The sequence below is a fragment of the Suricata suricatta genome, chromosome 10, assembly GCF_006229205.1.
Source record: "Suricata suricatta isolate VVHF042 chromosome 10, meerkat_22Aug2017_6uvM2_HiC, whole genome shotgun sequence".
NCBI lineage: Eukaryota > Metazoa > Chordata > Mammalia > Carnivora > Herpestidae > Suricata > Suricata suricatta.
In genome coordinates this window covers 62,863,013-62,881,577 of record NC_043709.1, presented here as the reverse complement: position 1 = coordinate 62,881,577, position 18,565 = coordinate 62,863,013, and the positions used below count along the sequence as shown (strand labels likewise).

General features: G+C 41.6%; 1 protein-coding gene across 5 annotated transcripts in view; it reads left to right on the top strand.

Annotated features, from left to right (window-relative positions):
- Positions 1-18,565, top strand: part of DIP2B (disco interacting protein 2 homolog B) — a 224,119-nt gene that overhangs the window by 186,702 nt on the left and 18,852 nt on the right. For all 5 annotated transcript variants that reach the window (XM_029954849.1, XM_029954847.1, XM_029954848.1 and 2 more), the window contains 7 exons: positions 647-761; positions 4,041-4,242; positions 9,806-9,915; positions 10,051-10,131; positions 13,833-13,956; positions 15,167-15,288; positions 16,717-16,828. In XM_029954849.1, coding sequence (XP_029810709.1) covers positions 647-761; positions 4,041-4,242; positions 9,806-9,915; positions 10,051-10,131; positions 13,833-13,956; positions 15,167-15,288; positions 16,717-16,828 — 866 coding nt within the window. The remainder of the gene's footprint in view (positions 1-646; positions 762-4,040; positions 4,243-9,805; positions 9,916-10,050; positions 10,132-13,832; positions 13,957-15,166; positions 15,289-16,716; positions 16,829-18,565) is intronic.

The following is an 18,565-nucleotide window of genomic DNA, read 5'->3' as shown; positions in this document are numbered from 1 at the left end:
GGAGACCTCACTCAGAACATCCCCCTCCCCTCGGCCTGCCGGGCCCCCTGCCTGCCCTGGCTCTGACCTCTCCCCACCACTCTCTGCTTACCACTCTGCTCCAGGCACACTGGCCTTCTCGCTGTTCCTCAAACCTGCCAAGCTCGTTCCTACCTCAGAACCTTTTCGCTTTCCGTTCCTTCTGCCCGGAAACCTCTTCCTCCAGATCTTCGCATGGCTCGCGTCCTCACCTCACTCAGGTCTCTGCTCCAGTGTCCGCTCCTCAGGGAGGCGCTCCCCAACCACCCCGTCTTTAGTAGTGTGGCCGCCCCGCAGACCGCTCTGCCCCTCCCCTGCCTTGCCTTTCTTCCTGGTGCAATACGACAACATGACATTATTTATATATAATGTCTCTGACGTGCAAGCTCCATGAAGACAGGGACTTTGTCTTACTTACCACTGCGTCCCACCGTTCGTGCCAGTGCTATGTGCTAGTACATGTTTGTTGGTCGTCATTTGGATGGTAATGACGGTGGCATTTTCTTTTCTAACCTGCTCATTTCTGGGTAGTATGGTGGGGACGACTCCTCTCTGTAATTCCAACTGAGCAAAGCAAGTAGGACTGGTTGTGAAGGGAGTCCTCATGTGTTTGATCTGTCTCTCTTAGAATTGCTGTGTTTTCTGTGTCTGTATTTTATGATGAGCGCATCGTGGTGGTTGCGGAACAAAGACCCGACGCCTCGGAGGAAGACAGTTTCCAGTGGATGAGCCGTGTGCTGCAGGTGAGCACGCCCGGGGTGTTTCCGGGGAGGCCGGCTTTGCTGTCAGAGGTGGCGCCATCTGAGATGAGGCCTCCTCTTCGTTGGGCCCGTCCTGCCACCGGATCTCTTCTTCCCAGTCACTACTCAGATATTCTGGGTACTATTAGCAAACTAATATAATTAGTACCATTTCTCCCTCTGGACTGCATAGGATTTTCCTGCTCAGGTTGCCAAGAACAATTGAATTGACCTGCCTCAGCAAATTCCCTCACTTGTTTTGTGCCTGAGTGTTCACTACCCAGGAAAGTTTAAACTGACCATGTGTGGAACACATCTTTGACAGAAATCAGTCCACTGTCAACAACATGTGTGTGTGATTTGGTGCCTAGCGTGCAGGGATCGCAGCAAATGTAAGATGTCATTCTGACTCTGAAGGAGCTTTCCTGTGGAGTTAGAGAGCTGGGAAAGGAGAAGATCGGGGCTCCGTGTAAGGGATATGTCACTAGCAGTTTGGGGCGAGGGGGAGGAGTAGAACGATGAAAAGAGCCTAGTCTTCAGTTTGAAGTTAGAGCCTTGGAGTCACAGCGCCTCTCTGTACCAGATATGTACCTTTAGGCAAGTTAATTAACCTCACTGAGTTTATTTCCAAACCTGTAAAGCAGGGATAAAACAGTCTTATAGAGCTGTGGGAAGGATTAAATGAGACCATTATTTTAAGTATACCATGTGCATTCAGTAAATAATGATGGTGATTATTATTAACATCAAAAATAATAATCATAAGCATAATCTCCAGTAAGTTTAGAGAAAACCACTGTTTTCAGTAACATTCCCTTTCACTCTCTATTTGTCTACTTAGTACTCTCCCCACATTTCACAGTCACTGTTTGCTGCATCGACCATGGTCTAAGGCCCATGACGGCCAGAACCTCTTCTGTCCTGATAGTCATGCTAGTACATCAATGTAGTAGGCTCAGCAAATATTTGTTGGATGAATGTATGGTCCAGAGAAAGCATGGACTGTCCTTCACAAAGAAAATCCTGTGTTATTGGAAATGTTCCCAGTGTCTGTAAACTTGTCTACTTGGGGCATTTGGGTATATTCACTGCCAGTTGGTAGTAATGTTGTAGAGGTTATGCAAGCCTCAGACGAGTGATAGGGCTGGATCACTTCTAAGATTTCTTCTTATTCTCGGGGTCTGTGGTTCTGAGCTATCAGCTGGCAGAGTATAGGCTATTTGTAGTGAAAAGACAAGAAAGAACATCTGCTGAGGATCAGATGCACATGAAGAGGTGGGACCGGGCTGATCTCTGAAAGATGGCGCAGAGTCAGACTTGCGAAGAGAATGCTTTTCATGTCATTCATGTTTTCAAATAAACAAAATGCTTATTTCATTCAGAATAAGTTGTGAGGCATAATGGTAGAATGTTGTGATGAATTAGGTGGTTTTTCCCTATGATAGGAAATTCCCCAACGTATTTCTTCTTTTTCCCTGGAAAACAGTTATAGGAATTACATGCAGGAATTACATGCAAAATTGCATGCTAATGTACTAATCCAGTTTCTTGTAAAAATCATTCAGGCTCATGAAGTAAGAAGGCATTATTTCCCTAGTCTCTGTAGCTTCTCAGCCTAGAGCATTTAGAGCTATTGTAAGAAGGTAAGGACACCATACGTTCTGGTAGGGTACAGCCCAGAGGTTAACTCCAGATCTGTGTATAATATAAACTAAATAACTAACTCAGCACCTCTTAAAGAAGGTGGTCAATAGATGACTTGCCAGAGGGTGCATTTTCAGTGGGAAATCCAGGCTGTATGTGATAACATTTGCTAACTCTCTGTATATTCTAAAATACCAGAGACCTAGGAACCCTGCCAGACTTTCTGTTTCCCCATTGTCTCTGTTGATTAGTAGGATAATCCAAGGAATTGGATGTTCATGTTTATTCCTTTGCTCTATTAAATTGTTCTAATAAAAGGCCTTATCTGTCTTTTATGACCGTTGGTCCATTCTTCTTGTGCTGTATCTCCATTTCAGAAAGACTTGTAGCTGATACAATAGAGCTCTCTCAGCTGGTATTTTTGGGACCAGTATTAATAGTTCATCAGTTTCATTTTATTATTTTTTTTGTGAGAGCATGCACAAGCATGCACATGTGAGGGAGAGGGAGAGAGAGAATCCTAAACAAGCTCCATACCTGGTACATTTTAAAAGGTGGTTGAAGCAGAGAATCATAAAAATGAGAAATTCTTCAAGTATTAAATTTTAACCCAAAACACACATACATCCGCATTCATTTGATAGAGTAGTGTGAGGATGAGTACACCAGTTTGCCTTCCGATCAACCTTCTTCCACAAACCACGTCAAATTGCATGGTTTTGGTTTCTGTTTTCATTTCCTCTAGGTTAGACTAGAATGTAAGTATGTGCGAGGGGACTAGAATACATAATCTTTACCTTTTAGAATTAACTTACGTTTATCGACAGTAGTTTTTTAGGAGCTTACCTTTAATTAGTTTTTCCAAAGGACAATTCTCTTTGTCCTTTCATGCTCAGTTTTATCAATTGATATAATAGTTAAATTATATGAACACAAGAACAAGGACAAGCATAAATGATGTAGAAGCAAGCCAGCTGATGTTCAGCAAGGGCACGAATACGTGGCTGGGAGCAGAGGTGCACTGAGGGGGCCCGTGGTCTCTGGGCCTCAGTGCACAGTGGCCTCACCCCACTGTTGTACAGATGGGATTCTGGGTAGCTTGGTGAACCACTTAAGCAGGGGCCCACTTCCAGTGCTTCTCTCATATCCATGATAAAAACTTCGCCCCTATGGAACTGAGCTATGTTGTATATTAAAAGAACCAAAACACTCACCTGGCTGGCTTGGTCAGAGGGGCACACGACTCTGGGTGTTGTGAGTTCAAGCCCCATGTTAAGTTCAGAGGGTACTTAAAAAAAACTCTTAAATAAATAACGTAACATAACCAACACAGATTTCTAGGTGTTGGATATTATCATTCAGGAGATAACATACTGAGGCTGACAAATCAGTATCCACCTCTGACCATTTAGGTGTATCTTATGCCACTTCTGTTGATCCCTGCCATTGCTGAAGGAATTAGGTAACTTCGGGTGTATGAGATCTGCATAATCTAGCAAATTCTAGACCTAGAATGGATTCTAGACCCAGAATGGATAGAAAAGGAAAAGTCCTAGAGTAGAATATTGGGTTATTTTAGGAGGATGTCAAATGTAGTAAAATTAATCTCACTCAATATTTTTCTTTGTATTTTTCCAGGCAATCGACAGCATTCATCAAGTGGGGGTTTATTGTCTCGCTCTGGTGCCTGCCAATACATTGCCAAAAACTCCACTAGGAGGGATCCATATATCTCAGACGAAACAGCTCTTTCTGGAGGGATCTCTACATCCTTGCAATATCCTCATGTGCCCACATACATGTGTGACCAATTTGCCAAAACCCCGGCAAAAGCAACCAGGTAATATGCTAGCTCTGAAGACATCACGTTAAAATTAGAACTTCAAGAAACTGACTGTTTTTCAGCGTGATTCTTTCTCTAGAATTGGACTTTACGAAGACTAGTAACACAAGAATAGGATTAGAAGACCAAAAGCAGGGAGGATTGAGAACCTGCAGAATGGCCTTCTCTGAGTTTATTCCTGATTCCTTTTCTGAGTAATTCTCAGTAGTGTGCCTCCGTGTCCCCTGGATATATAAGGTATGGGGTCAAGATGATCAAAATCCCACTAGCGGAACTGGAATAAGACAAGTCCTATAAGAGAAGTTTCTGATGATAGAACGGCTTTGAGTGCTCACCAAAAACCAAATACAGGTTAAGTATTGGACATACATGATCCTGAAGTGTTAGCCCCTAGCTATGGAAAATAAAGTTCAGGAAAGTTAAGAATTGTGTTCAAAGACATAAAGCTAGTTAATGGCAGAGCTGAGACCCCAATTGTAACTCTAAAATCCACACTCTCATCACTATGTTATACTGCCTTTCTGTTGGGAATCACTTATCTAGAGTCCTCCCTTATTCTTTTTAAGCTTTAGGGGTCTGATTTAGGCCTATAATACCTCTGGGGAGCAAGATAACTTAATTTTGAAAATTTCTGGATTTTAAGCACAAGATAAATAATGTATTTTGCCTTTGCCATGTTCCTCTGAATTCAAGAGGGAAGTAAGTATGTGTTAATTGCCATATGGAAAAGAGGAAAAAACCCAAATAGTCCATTTCACCTTTTTACCTAATTTCTGGGGTTAAAGGGTGGAGTAGGTGGCTAAAGGAAGGATAATTGATTGATGGTCAGTCATGTTGAAGTATCTGTTTGACCCAACAGAAAATCATTAAGTTTTTTGATGCTGCTTTATTTTAATGGAGAAGGTAGTGAAAGGATCCTAGTTTCCTGAATGCCTGAAAACACCTGAGAGCCAAAATCTGGCCTTCACAGAACCCACCACCACACCTTCACCCACTTGCCCGTGCGTGCCCACATAAAACCAGATGGGCATCAGCATGTGGGCCTCCAGATGTGTTGGGAAGAGAGAAGGAAGTTGGGAGTTTAGGAAGGGAAGGGTAATTAGTCATATTTCTGTAAGACAGCTTTTACTGAAAGGTAAACCTGATGTAAAGTAATAAAATACAAGGTAAGCCTCTTACTTTCTAGAACATTTTTATTCTAGACATGATTCTGACATTATTAGAATGTTAATATACTCTGCTCTACAATACATACTTCAGTCGTCTGGTGGCTAAAGATGGTATCACAGTTATTTATCTAGATATGATTGTCAACCCATCAGCTAGCCTTATCTTAGTAATAGTACATATAGAGCTAAAGTGTATATGATATTTACCAGTTTCTGATTGTGGAAGTAAGAGTGTATGGAGGCTGAAATTCTGAAGGGTGCAGTCACAATCTGGATGTGACTCATCAAGAAATGTATAGGAAGTGTCTCCATATTGCCTCCCCAAGTGTCTGGCAGACACAGAGAACTCAGCTCCTCCATCTCATGTCCTGGTTTACTGAAGTCCTGCGTTCATTTGTCATACGAGAAAATTCCCATTTTATTTTTTAAAGTAGTTTTTAATGTGTTAAATATCTTTTTTTTTTAACTGAAATACAATTAACATACAGTGTTATATTAATTTGAAGTGTATGATATAATGATTCATCAATTCTATACGTTACCCAGTGTTTATAACAATAAATGTGCTCTTAATAGTCAAATCCTATTTTTAAAAAAAATTTTAATGTTTATTTTAGAGAGAGAGAGAGAGAGAGCATAAGCAGAAGGGGCAGAGAGACAGACAAAGCAGGTTCCAGGCTCTGAGCAGTCAACACAGCCCAACCTAGGGCTCAAATTCACAAACCATGAGATCATAACCTGAGCTGAAGTCAGACACTTAACTGACTCAGCCACCCAGGTGCCCTATCAAATTTTTTTTTTATTTAAAAAAATATTTTTTTTTTAAGAGACAGAGACAGAGCATGAGAAGGGGATGGGCAGAGAGAGAGGGAGACACAGAATCCGAAGCAGGCTCCAGGCTCTGAGCTGTTGGCACAGAGGCTGATGGTGGGCCTTGAACCCACGAACCATGAGATCATTACCTGAACTGAAATCGGACACTTAACCGACTGAGCCACCCAGGCACCCCACCCCTGTCAAATTTTAAAGAGCATTTAATCTAGGACTCTTTTAACAAAATTTTCATGTCATTGTAGATGTTTAAAAGTTGCTACCTAGAGACATAGTCAATGATTAAAACATTGCTTTTGCTAGCTAGATTTCAATCAACTTTATTAAGTGACAAAATCTACATAAGAAATGTATTCCTAAGCCCCATAGGCATGGCATCCACCTGCACCTGTGTAATGAAAGCATTAGGTTTGGATCCTGTATTTTTACTGTGTCATAATTGCCTGTTCAGATCTCAGTGGGATGCATGTGGGTTGAACCAAAGCAGTTTGAAAATCATGGCATAGATGGAGTGGAGATAATGTGTGGCTAACATGAGAGGTCAGGATTTAAGAATACAGGAAAGTGGAGATGAAGAGGAGTGAGGTAGGAGAGGAAAAGAAAAAGGAAGATGGCGAAGGTGTTAAGGCAGCCTAGTGACAAGAGTCTCGGTGAGCTGCCTGTTAGAGCTATTGTGTGAAGAATGGGAATGTGTTAGGACCGACTGGGCTGCAAATTTCAGAAAAACCTAACATTTGCTTTAAAAAACAGGAGATAGGTTTTTCCTTCTTGGGTAAAAGAAATCCAGAGCTAGGCAGTGTGGGACTCGGATGGTAGTTCCTCAGTCATCGTGGTTCCAGCTTTTCATCTTTTTGCTCTGGCATTGTGTCAGTCACCTCTTGTTCTGGATCTGCTGCCTAACAAATAACTCTAAAGTTCAGTAGCTTAAAAGAAGCACTTATTTTTCACTCATGGGGTGTGGCTCTGCTGAGCTTGGCTGAGATCGGCTGGGTTTGGCTTGATTCCAGTTATAGGTTGGGTGCAGAAGTGTTCCATGTGTCTCCTCATCATGGGACCAGCAGCTGCTGGGCCATATTTTTCGCAAGGCAGATGGCAAAAGCAAGAAGGCAAGCCAAATGACACAAGCATATTTAAACCTTCTGTTTGTGTCATGTCTCCTGGTATGTCATTGTCCAAAACAAGTCAGACCGTGTCCAGAGTTAGTGGAGCAGAGAGGTGTGCTCCTCTCATGTAATCACAGCAACAACAGGAAGGAAAGGAAGGATTATAAGAAAATAAAACCGTCTGCCACTGTTGCCATCCCAACATATTGCCTCAGGGCCCAGTTAGGCCCCCTGACCTCCGGCCATCATTCTTGCTTTCCAGCTAAGTGAAGGAAAACAAGACAAGGAAAGAATACCTTTCCCTTTAAACGCATTTCCTAAAAATTGCACATACTATTTCCTCGTACATATTACTCTCCCACAGTAAAGACTGTGGTCTTAATTCCAGGCATTTACTCATCCAGCTTAAAACTGGGGGGGTGTTACTAAGGAAGAAGAGGAGAGTAGATATTGGGATTGAGGACTAACAGTTTTGCCACAGGAAATTTACATCATTTTGTGGAAAAAATAAGAAGGTTTGTTTCTAGGTACAGCAAGGTGTCAGCAATTAGCCTTCTAGATGTTATTGCTGTCAGTTATTTTTCACTCTCTGTGATCCTTAGACTTAAGAAATGCACACAGAAGGACCTCAAGAAACTGATGCTGAATTATTTTTGTTGTTTTAAACTATACTAAAGGGACGCCTGAGTGGCTCAGTCGGTTAAGCATCCGACTTTGGCTCAGGTCATGATCTCACGGTTCGTGGCTTCAAGCCTCGCATCAGGCTCTGTGTTGACACCTTGCTCAGAGCCTGGAACCTGTCTTCAGATCCTGTGACTCCTTCTCTCTCTGACCCTCTCCTGCTCACACTGTCTGTCTGTCTGTCTCTCTCAAAAATAAATAAAAACATTAAAAAAAAATTTTAAATAAAAAAAATTAAAATAAATAATAAACTACACTGAAAAATTCACTTTTAAAAAGCCACACCTTGGGGTGCCTGGGTGGCTCAGTAGGTTAAGCATCCAACTTTGGCTCAAGACATGATCTCACCGTTCGTGAGTTTGAGCCCCACATTGGGCTCTGTGCTGACAGCTCAGAGCCTGGAGCCTGTTTTGGATTCTGTGTCTCCCTCTCTTTCTGACCCTCCCCTGCTCGCACTGTATCTCTCTGTCTCTCAAAAATAAATTTAAAAAACATTTAAAAAAAATACTTGAAAAAAAAAAGGCACACAGCATCCTAGCACTTTTTTCTTGAGAGGGAGAGTTCTGCCTTTTTATTAGGAAGTGTCAAACCTATGAACAAGTTGAAAGAATACCACAGTGAGAACCTGTATACTCCCCCCAAGCGTCACCAGTTGTTAACATTGTTTTACTGAACTCCTTGAAAATAAATTGCAGACATCATGAGACTACACCCCTAAATAGTTCAATAATACCATCTCCAAAGGAAAAAAAAATTCTGAAGTTTTCCTAATCAACCACAATGTCATTATTCTATTAAGAAATTTAACCTCAATATAATGCTGTCATTTAATAATATACAGTTGGTATCCAGATTTCTTCATTTGTTTATTATAGCTGATTTTTTAAAATGTAGTATCCAGGGGCGCCTGGGTGCCTAGGTTGGTTAAGCATCCGGCTTCAGGCTTCGGCTCAGGTCATAATCTCATGGTTCGTGGGTTCGAGCCCCGCATCGGGCTCTGTGCTGACAGCTCAGAGCCTGGAGCCTGCTTCGGGTTCTGTGACTCCCTCTCTCTCTGACCCTCCCCTGCTCGTGCTGTCTCTCTCTGTCTCTCAAAAATAAATAAAAAACATTTCTTAAAAATGTAGTATCCAGTCACAGTCATGTATTGCATTTGGCTGTGCTTTAACTGAGAAGCTCCTAGCCTTGTTTTCTCTTAAAGACACGGCTTTTGAAGAGCCCTGGCCACTTGTCTTACAGAGTGTCCCACAATCAGGATGCCATTATTCACTTTTAATAAAGTGCTTCCGAGATTCCTGAAGAACCCACTCTTAATCCTCATATATGGCAGATTTCTTTCCAGACCAGATATTCCTGACTGTTAAGTCCACTTCTATTGTCCCTCTGTGATTGGAGCTGATGAAATTATTTATCAGTAGGAACCAGTACAACCAACTGCCACCTGAGTGAAAACTCCCTTATACCCATGTTACAGGAGCCCACCTGCTCCCCTCCAACCCTGCAAATCCCGGTCTCTTCTCTGCTTCTATTTTTTTCTAGCACTTCCTACTGCCTGGCATTACTTATTTGTATATGTACTTATTGGTTGCCTCTCCCCACTAGAATACAAGCTGTTTGTCTTGTTTGCTACTGTGTTCCCAGTGCCATGAAGAATGCTCAATCTGTCTGTATTGTCGAGTGAATATTTGAACTAATTTGGGTCAGTCTGGAAATACTTTGAGAAGATGTAGTTTGAATCACCATCTCCAGAGAGTTAATTTTTGCCTTTACTTGCAGGTGTAGGTCCTGCTTCAGTGATGGTTGGGAATCTGGTTGCTGGAAAACGCATAGCACAAGCTGCAGGAAGGGATCTCGGGCAAATTGAAGAGAATGACTTAGTGAGGAAGGTAAGTGTTCAGATGTGTTGCTTTTTATAAACAAGTCCAGGACAGAACTTCTACTTCAGGTGGTAGTTGGGAGGTGCATTATCCAACTTTTACAAATTACTGACCCTGATTCTTTTTTCTGTTTTACGACTTCAGCACCAGTTTCTGGCCGAGATTTTACAGTGGCGAGCCCAGGCAACCCCTGACCATGTGCTCTTCATGCTGTTAAATGCCAAGGTATTAAAAGTTCAATCGCATAGCTAATCAGATGAATATTATGGGAGGATCTTAGGCACTCATGATCTCTTTCATCAGAAAGTTCTATTGTCAACTCTCAGGAAGGAGTTACTGCTTTCTCCTTGTTTTGACATATGAGGATAAATTGTGCAATCACTTCAAGGTTGAAATGAGACTTCCTGGCGTGTTATTTACTGCCGGCTCTCCTTGTGTTACAGTCCGGCCACCTCTGTTCAGTTCCAGGACAGCAGCTGGGCCAGCAGTGCAGCCGATCTGCAGATATATAGGATGCATTGTGTCCTGCCATCTTCTACCCAATTTGACCTTTAATTTTTTGACTTCCACCAGGAAGAAAATGACTTTAGAGAAACATTTTCTAAAGCAAGGTTATGTTTTACTATACATTTAAACAATGTATTGCTAACAGATAAAAGACAAATTGACAATTATTCAAAAGTACATTTAACTCCTACTTTCTATTGGATGGTTCATCAGAATATTATATTTTTTAAGTCATATGTTCTGTGGGAAGATACTGATATTTGTCTTATGGCTGAATCAGAGGCTGAAATTACTGTGACCACGGCATATAAGTTATTGTCCCACCATCAGGGGGAAGACGGGAGGGCCTATTGAAACTCCCTGGGGACTTACCCAAATTGCCCCCTTCTGCCCAGGCCCTCCTGGATTCTGATATGTTTTATACAGTTTGTGCAGAGATCGTGTAGTGATAGGACTTAGTGAGGGGGAGTATGCTGTGCATCTTAGTGAAAAGTCATTAAAAATCTTAAGAACCATTGCTCTCTGACAGAAAACTTTGGGACTTGCTTGCTCTGCCTCTGTGTGAAGTAGGCTTCCCTCCAATCACATGGATTCATTAGGGTCCTCATTTCGGTAAGAAGATGTCAGTCCTGCTCACTCCCCCACTCCACTTTCTGGAACGCTGGGCTGTAGTTAAAGCTGTAGCCTTGTGAAATCTGTACCCCAGGTATTTGTTAGAAAGCGTAAGTTGAAATTTGCTTCTTGGCTTAGAGAAATGATATATATTTAGTCCATTTATTCTTCTGCATATTCTGATATTTTACCTTGGATTCGCTTAGACCATCAGAAAGCTTAATAACCATGTTCCACTGTTTCCTCATGCCCAGAAAACTGTCTCTGTTGAAGGTTTAGTTTGCTGCTGTAGCAGGGGCCAAAAAGAAGAATATTGTAAGATGTAAGAAATGGCCTTATGAATTTAACCCTGACTTTAGCCAAAGGGACATCCATTTTAGTGTTAAAACATTAATGTCCAACCATAGGCAGTTGAATAAATAAATTATAGCAAATAAAATTATGACATGAAATACTATGCAGCTATTCAAAATAATGTAATAGAATATTTGATTATACAGAAAATATTCATAATGGATAAGTGGAAAAAATAGTTTATAAAAAACTTCAGTAAAATAATCAAATACCTACTGAAAACTCTGTTCTGAGTGCTGTATATTTCATAGTTCATTTTGAGGTTGAGGACCCTGAGGCCTAAAGATATAAAATAACTTGCCTGAGGTCACAGGGCTGGTAAGTAGCAGGACTAGGAAATTAGCTCTTCATTTGAACCCAAACTAGCTTCTGAGCCCACATTCTTAACTAATGCACTCTACAGCTTCTGGCAGATAGTATCATATGGTAAAAAAAGTTGGGTTTTTTTTTACTATTTATTTTTGAGAGAAAGAGACAGAGCACAAGCAGAGGAAGGGTAGAGAGAGAGAGAGGGAGACACAGAATTCGAAGCAGGCTTCAGGCTCTGAGCTGTTCGCACAGAGCCCAGTGCAAGGCTCACAAGCTATGAGATTATGACCTGAGCTGAAGTCGGACGCCCTGCCTACTGAGCCACCCAGGCGCCCCTTATATTAATGAAATTTAAAAGTTATTTTTAAAAGAAATAGCTCAGTAAAACTTGTTTTTCTTGTGGGAGTTTTTGAGTTATAAAGTTACAATAATTAAGATAAAGTGGTATTAGCAAAATAGGCAGAGAATAATTTTGTTTTTATTTCGTGAACCTGAAGATGGGAGTACCCAGTGACCCTGCAATTTCATTTCTAGGTCTGCACCCTACCAAAACTCATATATTTATGCCTGAGGATACATGTACAAGAATGATATTATCCATCAGCAGCAGAATGAATGAATAAAATGCCATATGTTTATGCAGTTAAATACCACGCAGCAACAAAATGAGTGAACTACATGCCTTGCAGCATAGATGAGTCTTAAGATAATCTTGAGAAAGAAACAAAACACAAAAGTATATGCAGCACAGCTACATTTATATAAAATCGAATGTTTCATGGGTAGTAACACTATAACGGGAGGGAAATCAGTGATTAAGATTAAGATTAAAAAAGATTAAATTACAAAGTCAAAGTAGTGGTTACACATGAAAGGAAAGAAAAGACTAGACCAAGGAGACCCCCCCCCCCCCACCGGTGTGCTTTCGCACTGCTGGCAGGTCCTCGCACAGAGGCTTGCTTTGTAATTTTCCATTAAGCTTTACATTCGTATTTTATGCACTTTCATAGTTGTGTGTTTTATTTTACACACAAAAGGGGTTTCCAAAGCCCAGCTCAGTGAAACTTGAATTGACACTAAGGAATTGATGAAGACCTGCAAGAGAAATCATTCTCAGCATCAAGAATAGTTGGCCATCCTCTAATCTGCTCATCTTTATTGTAGCTAGTGGACTCTGATTCGTTGTTCCTGCCTTGTTTACATGTTCACTGTTAGAAAACTCGGAGCCAGGTCTGTGTCAGACACAGCAAGTGCACGTGGGCACATGGCCAGCGTTACTGTCTTGACCCCACTCCTGACCTCGTCCTGCTTTTTACGTCCTTTATTTTCCCTCCACTCACATTTCCTCATTCAAATAAAAAATTCCTATGTATTTTTTTGTTTAAATAATTTATTGTTTAATTTACATCCAAGTTAGCATCTAGTGCATCAGTGATTTCAGGAGTAGATTCCTTAATGCCCCTTACCCATTTAGCCCATCCTCCCTCCCTGTTTTTATATTATTTTTGCTTCCCTTCCGTTATATTCATCTGTTCTGTATCTTAAAGTCTCATATAAGTGAAGTCGTGATATTTGTCTTTCTCTGACTAATTTTGCTTAGCATAATACCCTCTAGTTCCATCCACATAGTTGCAAATGCCAAGATTTCATTCTTTTTGGTTGCTGAGTAATACTCCATTGTACATATATACCACGTCTTCTTTATCCATTCACCTGTCGATGGACATTTGGGCTCTTTCCATCTTTTGGCTTTTGTCGATAGCGCTGCTATAAACATTGAGGTGCATGTGCCCCTTCGAAACAGCACGCCTGTATCCCTTGGATAAATACCAGCGTAATTGCTAGGTTGTAGGGTAGTTCTAATTTTTTCCTATGTATTTTTGATGCTACCTTAAACATGAAAGACTATAAATACATATGTTTGAATTAAGTTACTGCACATATTCCCTAAGTACCTTCAAGTGTTGAAAAAGAAAAAATACCACACATCTTTCAATACTGAGGGAATTTTCATTAGAATTGACAACTTGCTACAGAGAACTTGCCACGGCACCAGGCTTTCTGATATAATGTTGGATTCCCTGTACTTGTCACTGTTCTGTGTCCTGAGTTTTGACCCACTTACACTTTTCTTCTGTCTAAAGGGCACCACAGTGTGCACAGCTAGTTGCCTTCAGCTTCACAAGCGAGCAGAGAGGATCGCGTCCGTTCTTGGTGACAAGGGGCATCTCAATGCAGGAGACAACGTGGTGTTGCTCTATCCACCTGGTAAGTGTTGGGTTGGTAAACTAGACTCAAGGTCCATTACCAGACTACAAAGTATAAGAATTCAGGAAGGCAGGGCTGCCATCTGTGCCCATGTAGGCTGTGCACCTCCCAGCTCCGGAGCACCAGGCACCTGCGCCAAGGTAAGAACCAAGCCTCCCCCGCTGGAGCTGGGCAGCGCCAGGGCTCCGCTGGGCCCGTGTCTGCTGTATTTGCTCTCGTATTTCCTTTGTCTAGCCTACTTCCTGGTGCTATGGTAAATATCAAATGACTAAGTGAAGACTTTCTGACTTTTGGAAACCCTCAAAATAGGTGCTCTGTTTCTAGGAGTGTTCAGGAATGGAACCATTTCACCCAGTTCCTGAAGAAAATAGTGTGTTAACTCTTCTGACTTTGCATTCTTTATATCCTGATTCGTGTTCAGTATTCCTCAGTTATTGCTGCTTTCATCTTCCGTGCTCTAATTTAATGTAATAATGTCCTCACAGTAAGAAAGACTCAGAATTATTTGATAACAGTTTGGGGTAAATATTCAAAATGTTGGGTGAAATATTTTAGTTATTCATTTCTTTATTTTCCTATCACCTACCCACTCCTACATCTGGCCTTCTCTGGTCTTCTCCCCCTCAGTTCATTTTGTTCTGTGATTCTTGCTATGCTAGTTTATTTACACTGATGATAAGCTTTCTTAAAAGGTCATCTGGTAACAAGAATCCCAGCTCTTGTGCTCCTGTGAGATTGTGTTCCGTCTACCAGCGAATGACAGGGTGACGGACCAGGGCACCTCCGAGGGGGCCCTTCTGCTTGTGTTCGCAGTGCCGTCTGCAGGCTGAGTCACACTTTGCCTCCCTCAAAGTTGCACTCACTAACTACTCCCTCAAAGTAACTACTCTCTTAACAGTTACTTCTACTAAGTAATATCAAATATAATGCTATCAAAATACCTTACGCAGGTATCTTTCAAGAGTTTTCTTTACTTCTGACTTCCTTTCTTCTGAATTATTCTTAACTTCTCTATACGTTCGAAATTGTTATATAGGCTTCCTTCTTTACATTCAAGTTCTTCTTGATTTAAAAAATTTCTTCTCCTGTTATCTATGTGAAATTATGATCTAAATAAACTACCTGGCCCATGATTTAATAAACTGGTTTTGGAAGCTGTGCCTTTTAGTTTCTCAGTGAGAGCGGGCAGCTAAGTGTCTCTGTCCTGCAGGCATCGAGCTCATAGCCGCGTTCTATGGCTGCCTGTATGCGGGGTGCATACCTGTGACCGTCCGGCCTCCCCATGCTCAGAACCTCACTGCCACCTTGCCTACTGTCCGCATGATCGTTGATGTAAGTACCAAGCATATCGTGCCTTGTCCTCCTCTCGTAAAATCCCGAGTCAGACAATTAAGGATCGTTGCTAATCTTGCAGTGTTGTTGGTTGGAAAGTCAGATCTGTCTCCCGACAAACACTTCATTTATCTGACCAAAATGACTAGTGTTATTTCAGTGAAGGAATGTGGAAAGTGATCCTTGGTGCAGTACAGAATTGTGTTGTTATGAATGTTAAGGAGGAAGCTGTTGTTAGTAATTCTCCATAAAAGTTTTTTCCATCCATAATCTTAAAGATGTTCTCATTTTTTCTGCACAAGGTAATTTTATATGCCATAAATTTATATGGATCATTTTTATTTTGGTTAGTTTTATAAATTCACTTTTATCCAGGTCTTGCCCTGGAGAGGACAGAAGTTTCTAGAGGCTATGAGAATTGAAGGAAGTAACATAAATCTGTATTGCATCATTTTGTAATTCGTGTTTCAGCAAAGAGACAGAATTCTAATTTGTGTAACATTTGTTTCTCTAAGAACTGCTGCTCGGTCAGCAACTGGAATCTGCAGTATAAAGGCCCATGTTCACCACAGATGATTTTATTACAGAATCCACCGCAGCAAAATGCCCTCCTTGCATTCTGCAAAGTAGGCCAGAGCAGCAGGAAGGCAGTTTCCTCTGCTGGCAGTCCTTGAGGAAGCTGGTCACTGCGTTTCCACGTGTAGGGGTGAAGGAGAGCTTTTTCTGTGACATCTCTGCGTCCCACAAATTCGGGATATGTTCTGGGTCTGGGAAATGTCACCATTCACTAGACTGTGGCAAACAGGAACTCCTGCAGGGATGATCCTCTGACCCCTCTCGTTCCCCAAGCCTTACAAAATCCGTGTTTTTACTTCATCATAGTCTTCATGAAATCAGTAGATGTTTGGATCTATAATGAGATTATAAAAATGAAGGGGCGCCTGGGTGGCTCAGTTGGTTAAGCATCCGACTTCGGCTCAGGTCATGACCTCATGGTTCGTGGGTTCGAGCCCCGCATCAGGCTCTGTGCTGACAGCTCAGAGCCTGGAGCCTGCTTCTGATTCTGTGTCTTCCTCTCTCTGACCCTCCCCCGCTCGCACTCTGTCTTTCCCTCAAAAAATGTTTAAAAACATTAAAAAAAATTTTTTTTAATGAGGTATTTGAGAATCACTGTTGTAAACAATCACTTGTTGTGAACAAGTCCATCCTTCTGGGACAGTTCAGCGTTACACATTTTCAGAAGGACAAATGTAAGGGAAACACCAACATCCATTGTCTATTGTGTGTTCTCTGAAAATCCAATACTGTCCCACCCAGTATGGTGTGCTTCTCAGTCCAGTGTGAGTTGCTTTTTAGCAGCAGCTAGAGTCTATGGTGCCCCATGGGGGCTAAGCCTCCTGGTGCTTATTTCTGTCATTTGTTTTCTAGGTCAGCAAAGCAGCGTGCATTCTCACCACACAGACCCTGATGAGGTTACTGAGGTCCCGAGAGGCGGCAGCAGCTGTGGATGTAAAAACCTGGCCAACCATCATTGACACAGGTGAAAGGGAGATTGCCTCAGAGCTGTCTAAGGAGCAAGAGCACTCATTCCCTGAGGTTTCCCAGATTCTCATCCCAAAGATGTTTACACAGTTGTTAGGCTGCAACACATTCCATCTGCTAAGACAGAGGCAAAGCTTCATGTCCAGTTCACTTGCATTCCCAAAGGACTGATGCTACAGCAACCAGATTTGAAGATGCAGGTCACAATATGCTATGAGCTCATGAGACAGAAGGTCTCTTGCTCTTGCTCTTGGCATCCTCAAACGATTAGGTTTTTATGCAGAATAGAACCCTGTACACATGTAAGGCCATAGAAAGTCTTGAGAGGATCTGATCCTTGACTTCCAGGAGTGACACAGTTAAAACAGCACCAGACCAGGAATCAGAAGATCTGGTTCTAGTTCAAGCGTCAGTACTCATTTTCTGTATAACCTTGTCTGAGATTACCCTTTTCTAAAGTGTCACCTACTCTTACTGACTCACATATTTATTGAGAATATGCAGTGCAACATAATATGAAAGTCCTTTAAAAACCAAGAAGGGCATGAATTTTAGATGGTATTCATAGTAAAAAAGCGGGTGGGGATAAGACATGGCGCTCTCTGGAGAATGGTGGTAGAGGGAAGAGAAGAGTGGGGTTTGGACTCAAGTGGGCGATATTTAAATCCTGATACTCTGTTACTTTCTGCGTATCCCCATTAACTTGAGCAAAACTGCCTATCAAGTGGGAGTCGTGGTAACTTCATGGAGTTGTAGAGATTAAATGCATAACGTAAAGCACCTTGCATGTAATCATAATAATAACATCTTTAATTGAGCCCTGGCTATGTGCCAGTCATCTTACAGTACCTTCTTTTATCCTTACACCAAACCTATTAGATAGATACAAGTTTTATCTCATTTTACAGATAGGAAAATTGAGGTACAGGGAGGTTAAATAAGGAGCAGAACTAAAGTTCAAGCCCATTCGATTTGGCTCCATTTCCAGCCTCTTGCCCGTTAGTTTCCCCTCTGCCTGTTTTCAGTAAGTGCCACATGGTCTCCATCTCAGGAACACTTAATGTGGGTTTAAATGCAGGGATGGGCATGTATTTGTGATTATTGTGTGCCAGATGCTGACCTAGAGTTTTTTGTATTTGTGACTTAAAGACATAAGCACAGTTGTATATAATATATAACACAAATAGGCTGTGTTGGTGCTAATGATGCAGAAAGATCTCCTATGGTTGTTGGACTCAGTCACATTTTAGGAAAACTTGAATTGTGGGCTGTGATACAGACAACAGTAAGGTTTCTTTAGGAACATGAATGAGCCTACCCTAAACAAAAGTGGGTTGAAGGTGATAAAGTCTTTGATTTAACTAGAGATGGGTGCCCAATGATACAGAAATTTAAAAGTCAGCCAATTATTTCTTGATCCAGAAAGCCACAGGAGCCATTAAAAAGGTATAATTGGGGCTAGAGACACCTTTGACGTCTCTGGTTTTGACACGCTGTACAAAGCAAATTTGCGAGGAAGGGATTGGTATATAAATAAATGAGCAAAGGAAAATAATTTCCTAATTCTGGGTTACCCTTAAAAATCTACCATGTTACCCTCCTACACTGTTGGTGGCAATGTAAACTGGTGCAGCCGCTCTGGAGAACAGTGTGGAGGTTCCTCAAAAAACTATCCATAGAACTCCCTTATGACCCAGCAATAGCATTGCTGGGGATTTACCCAAGAGAGACAGAA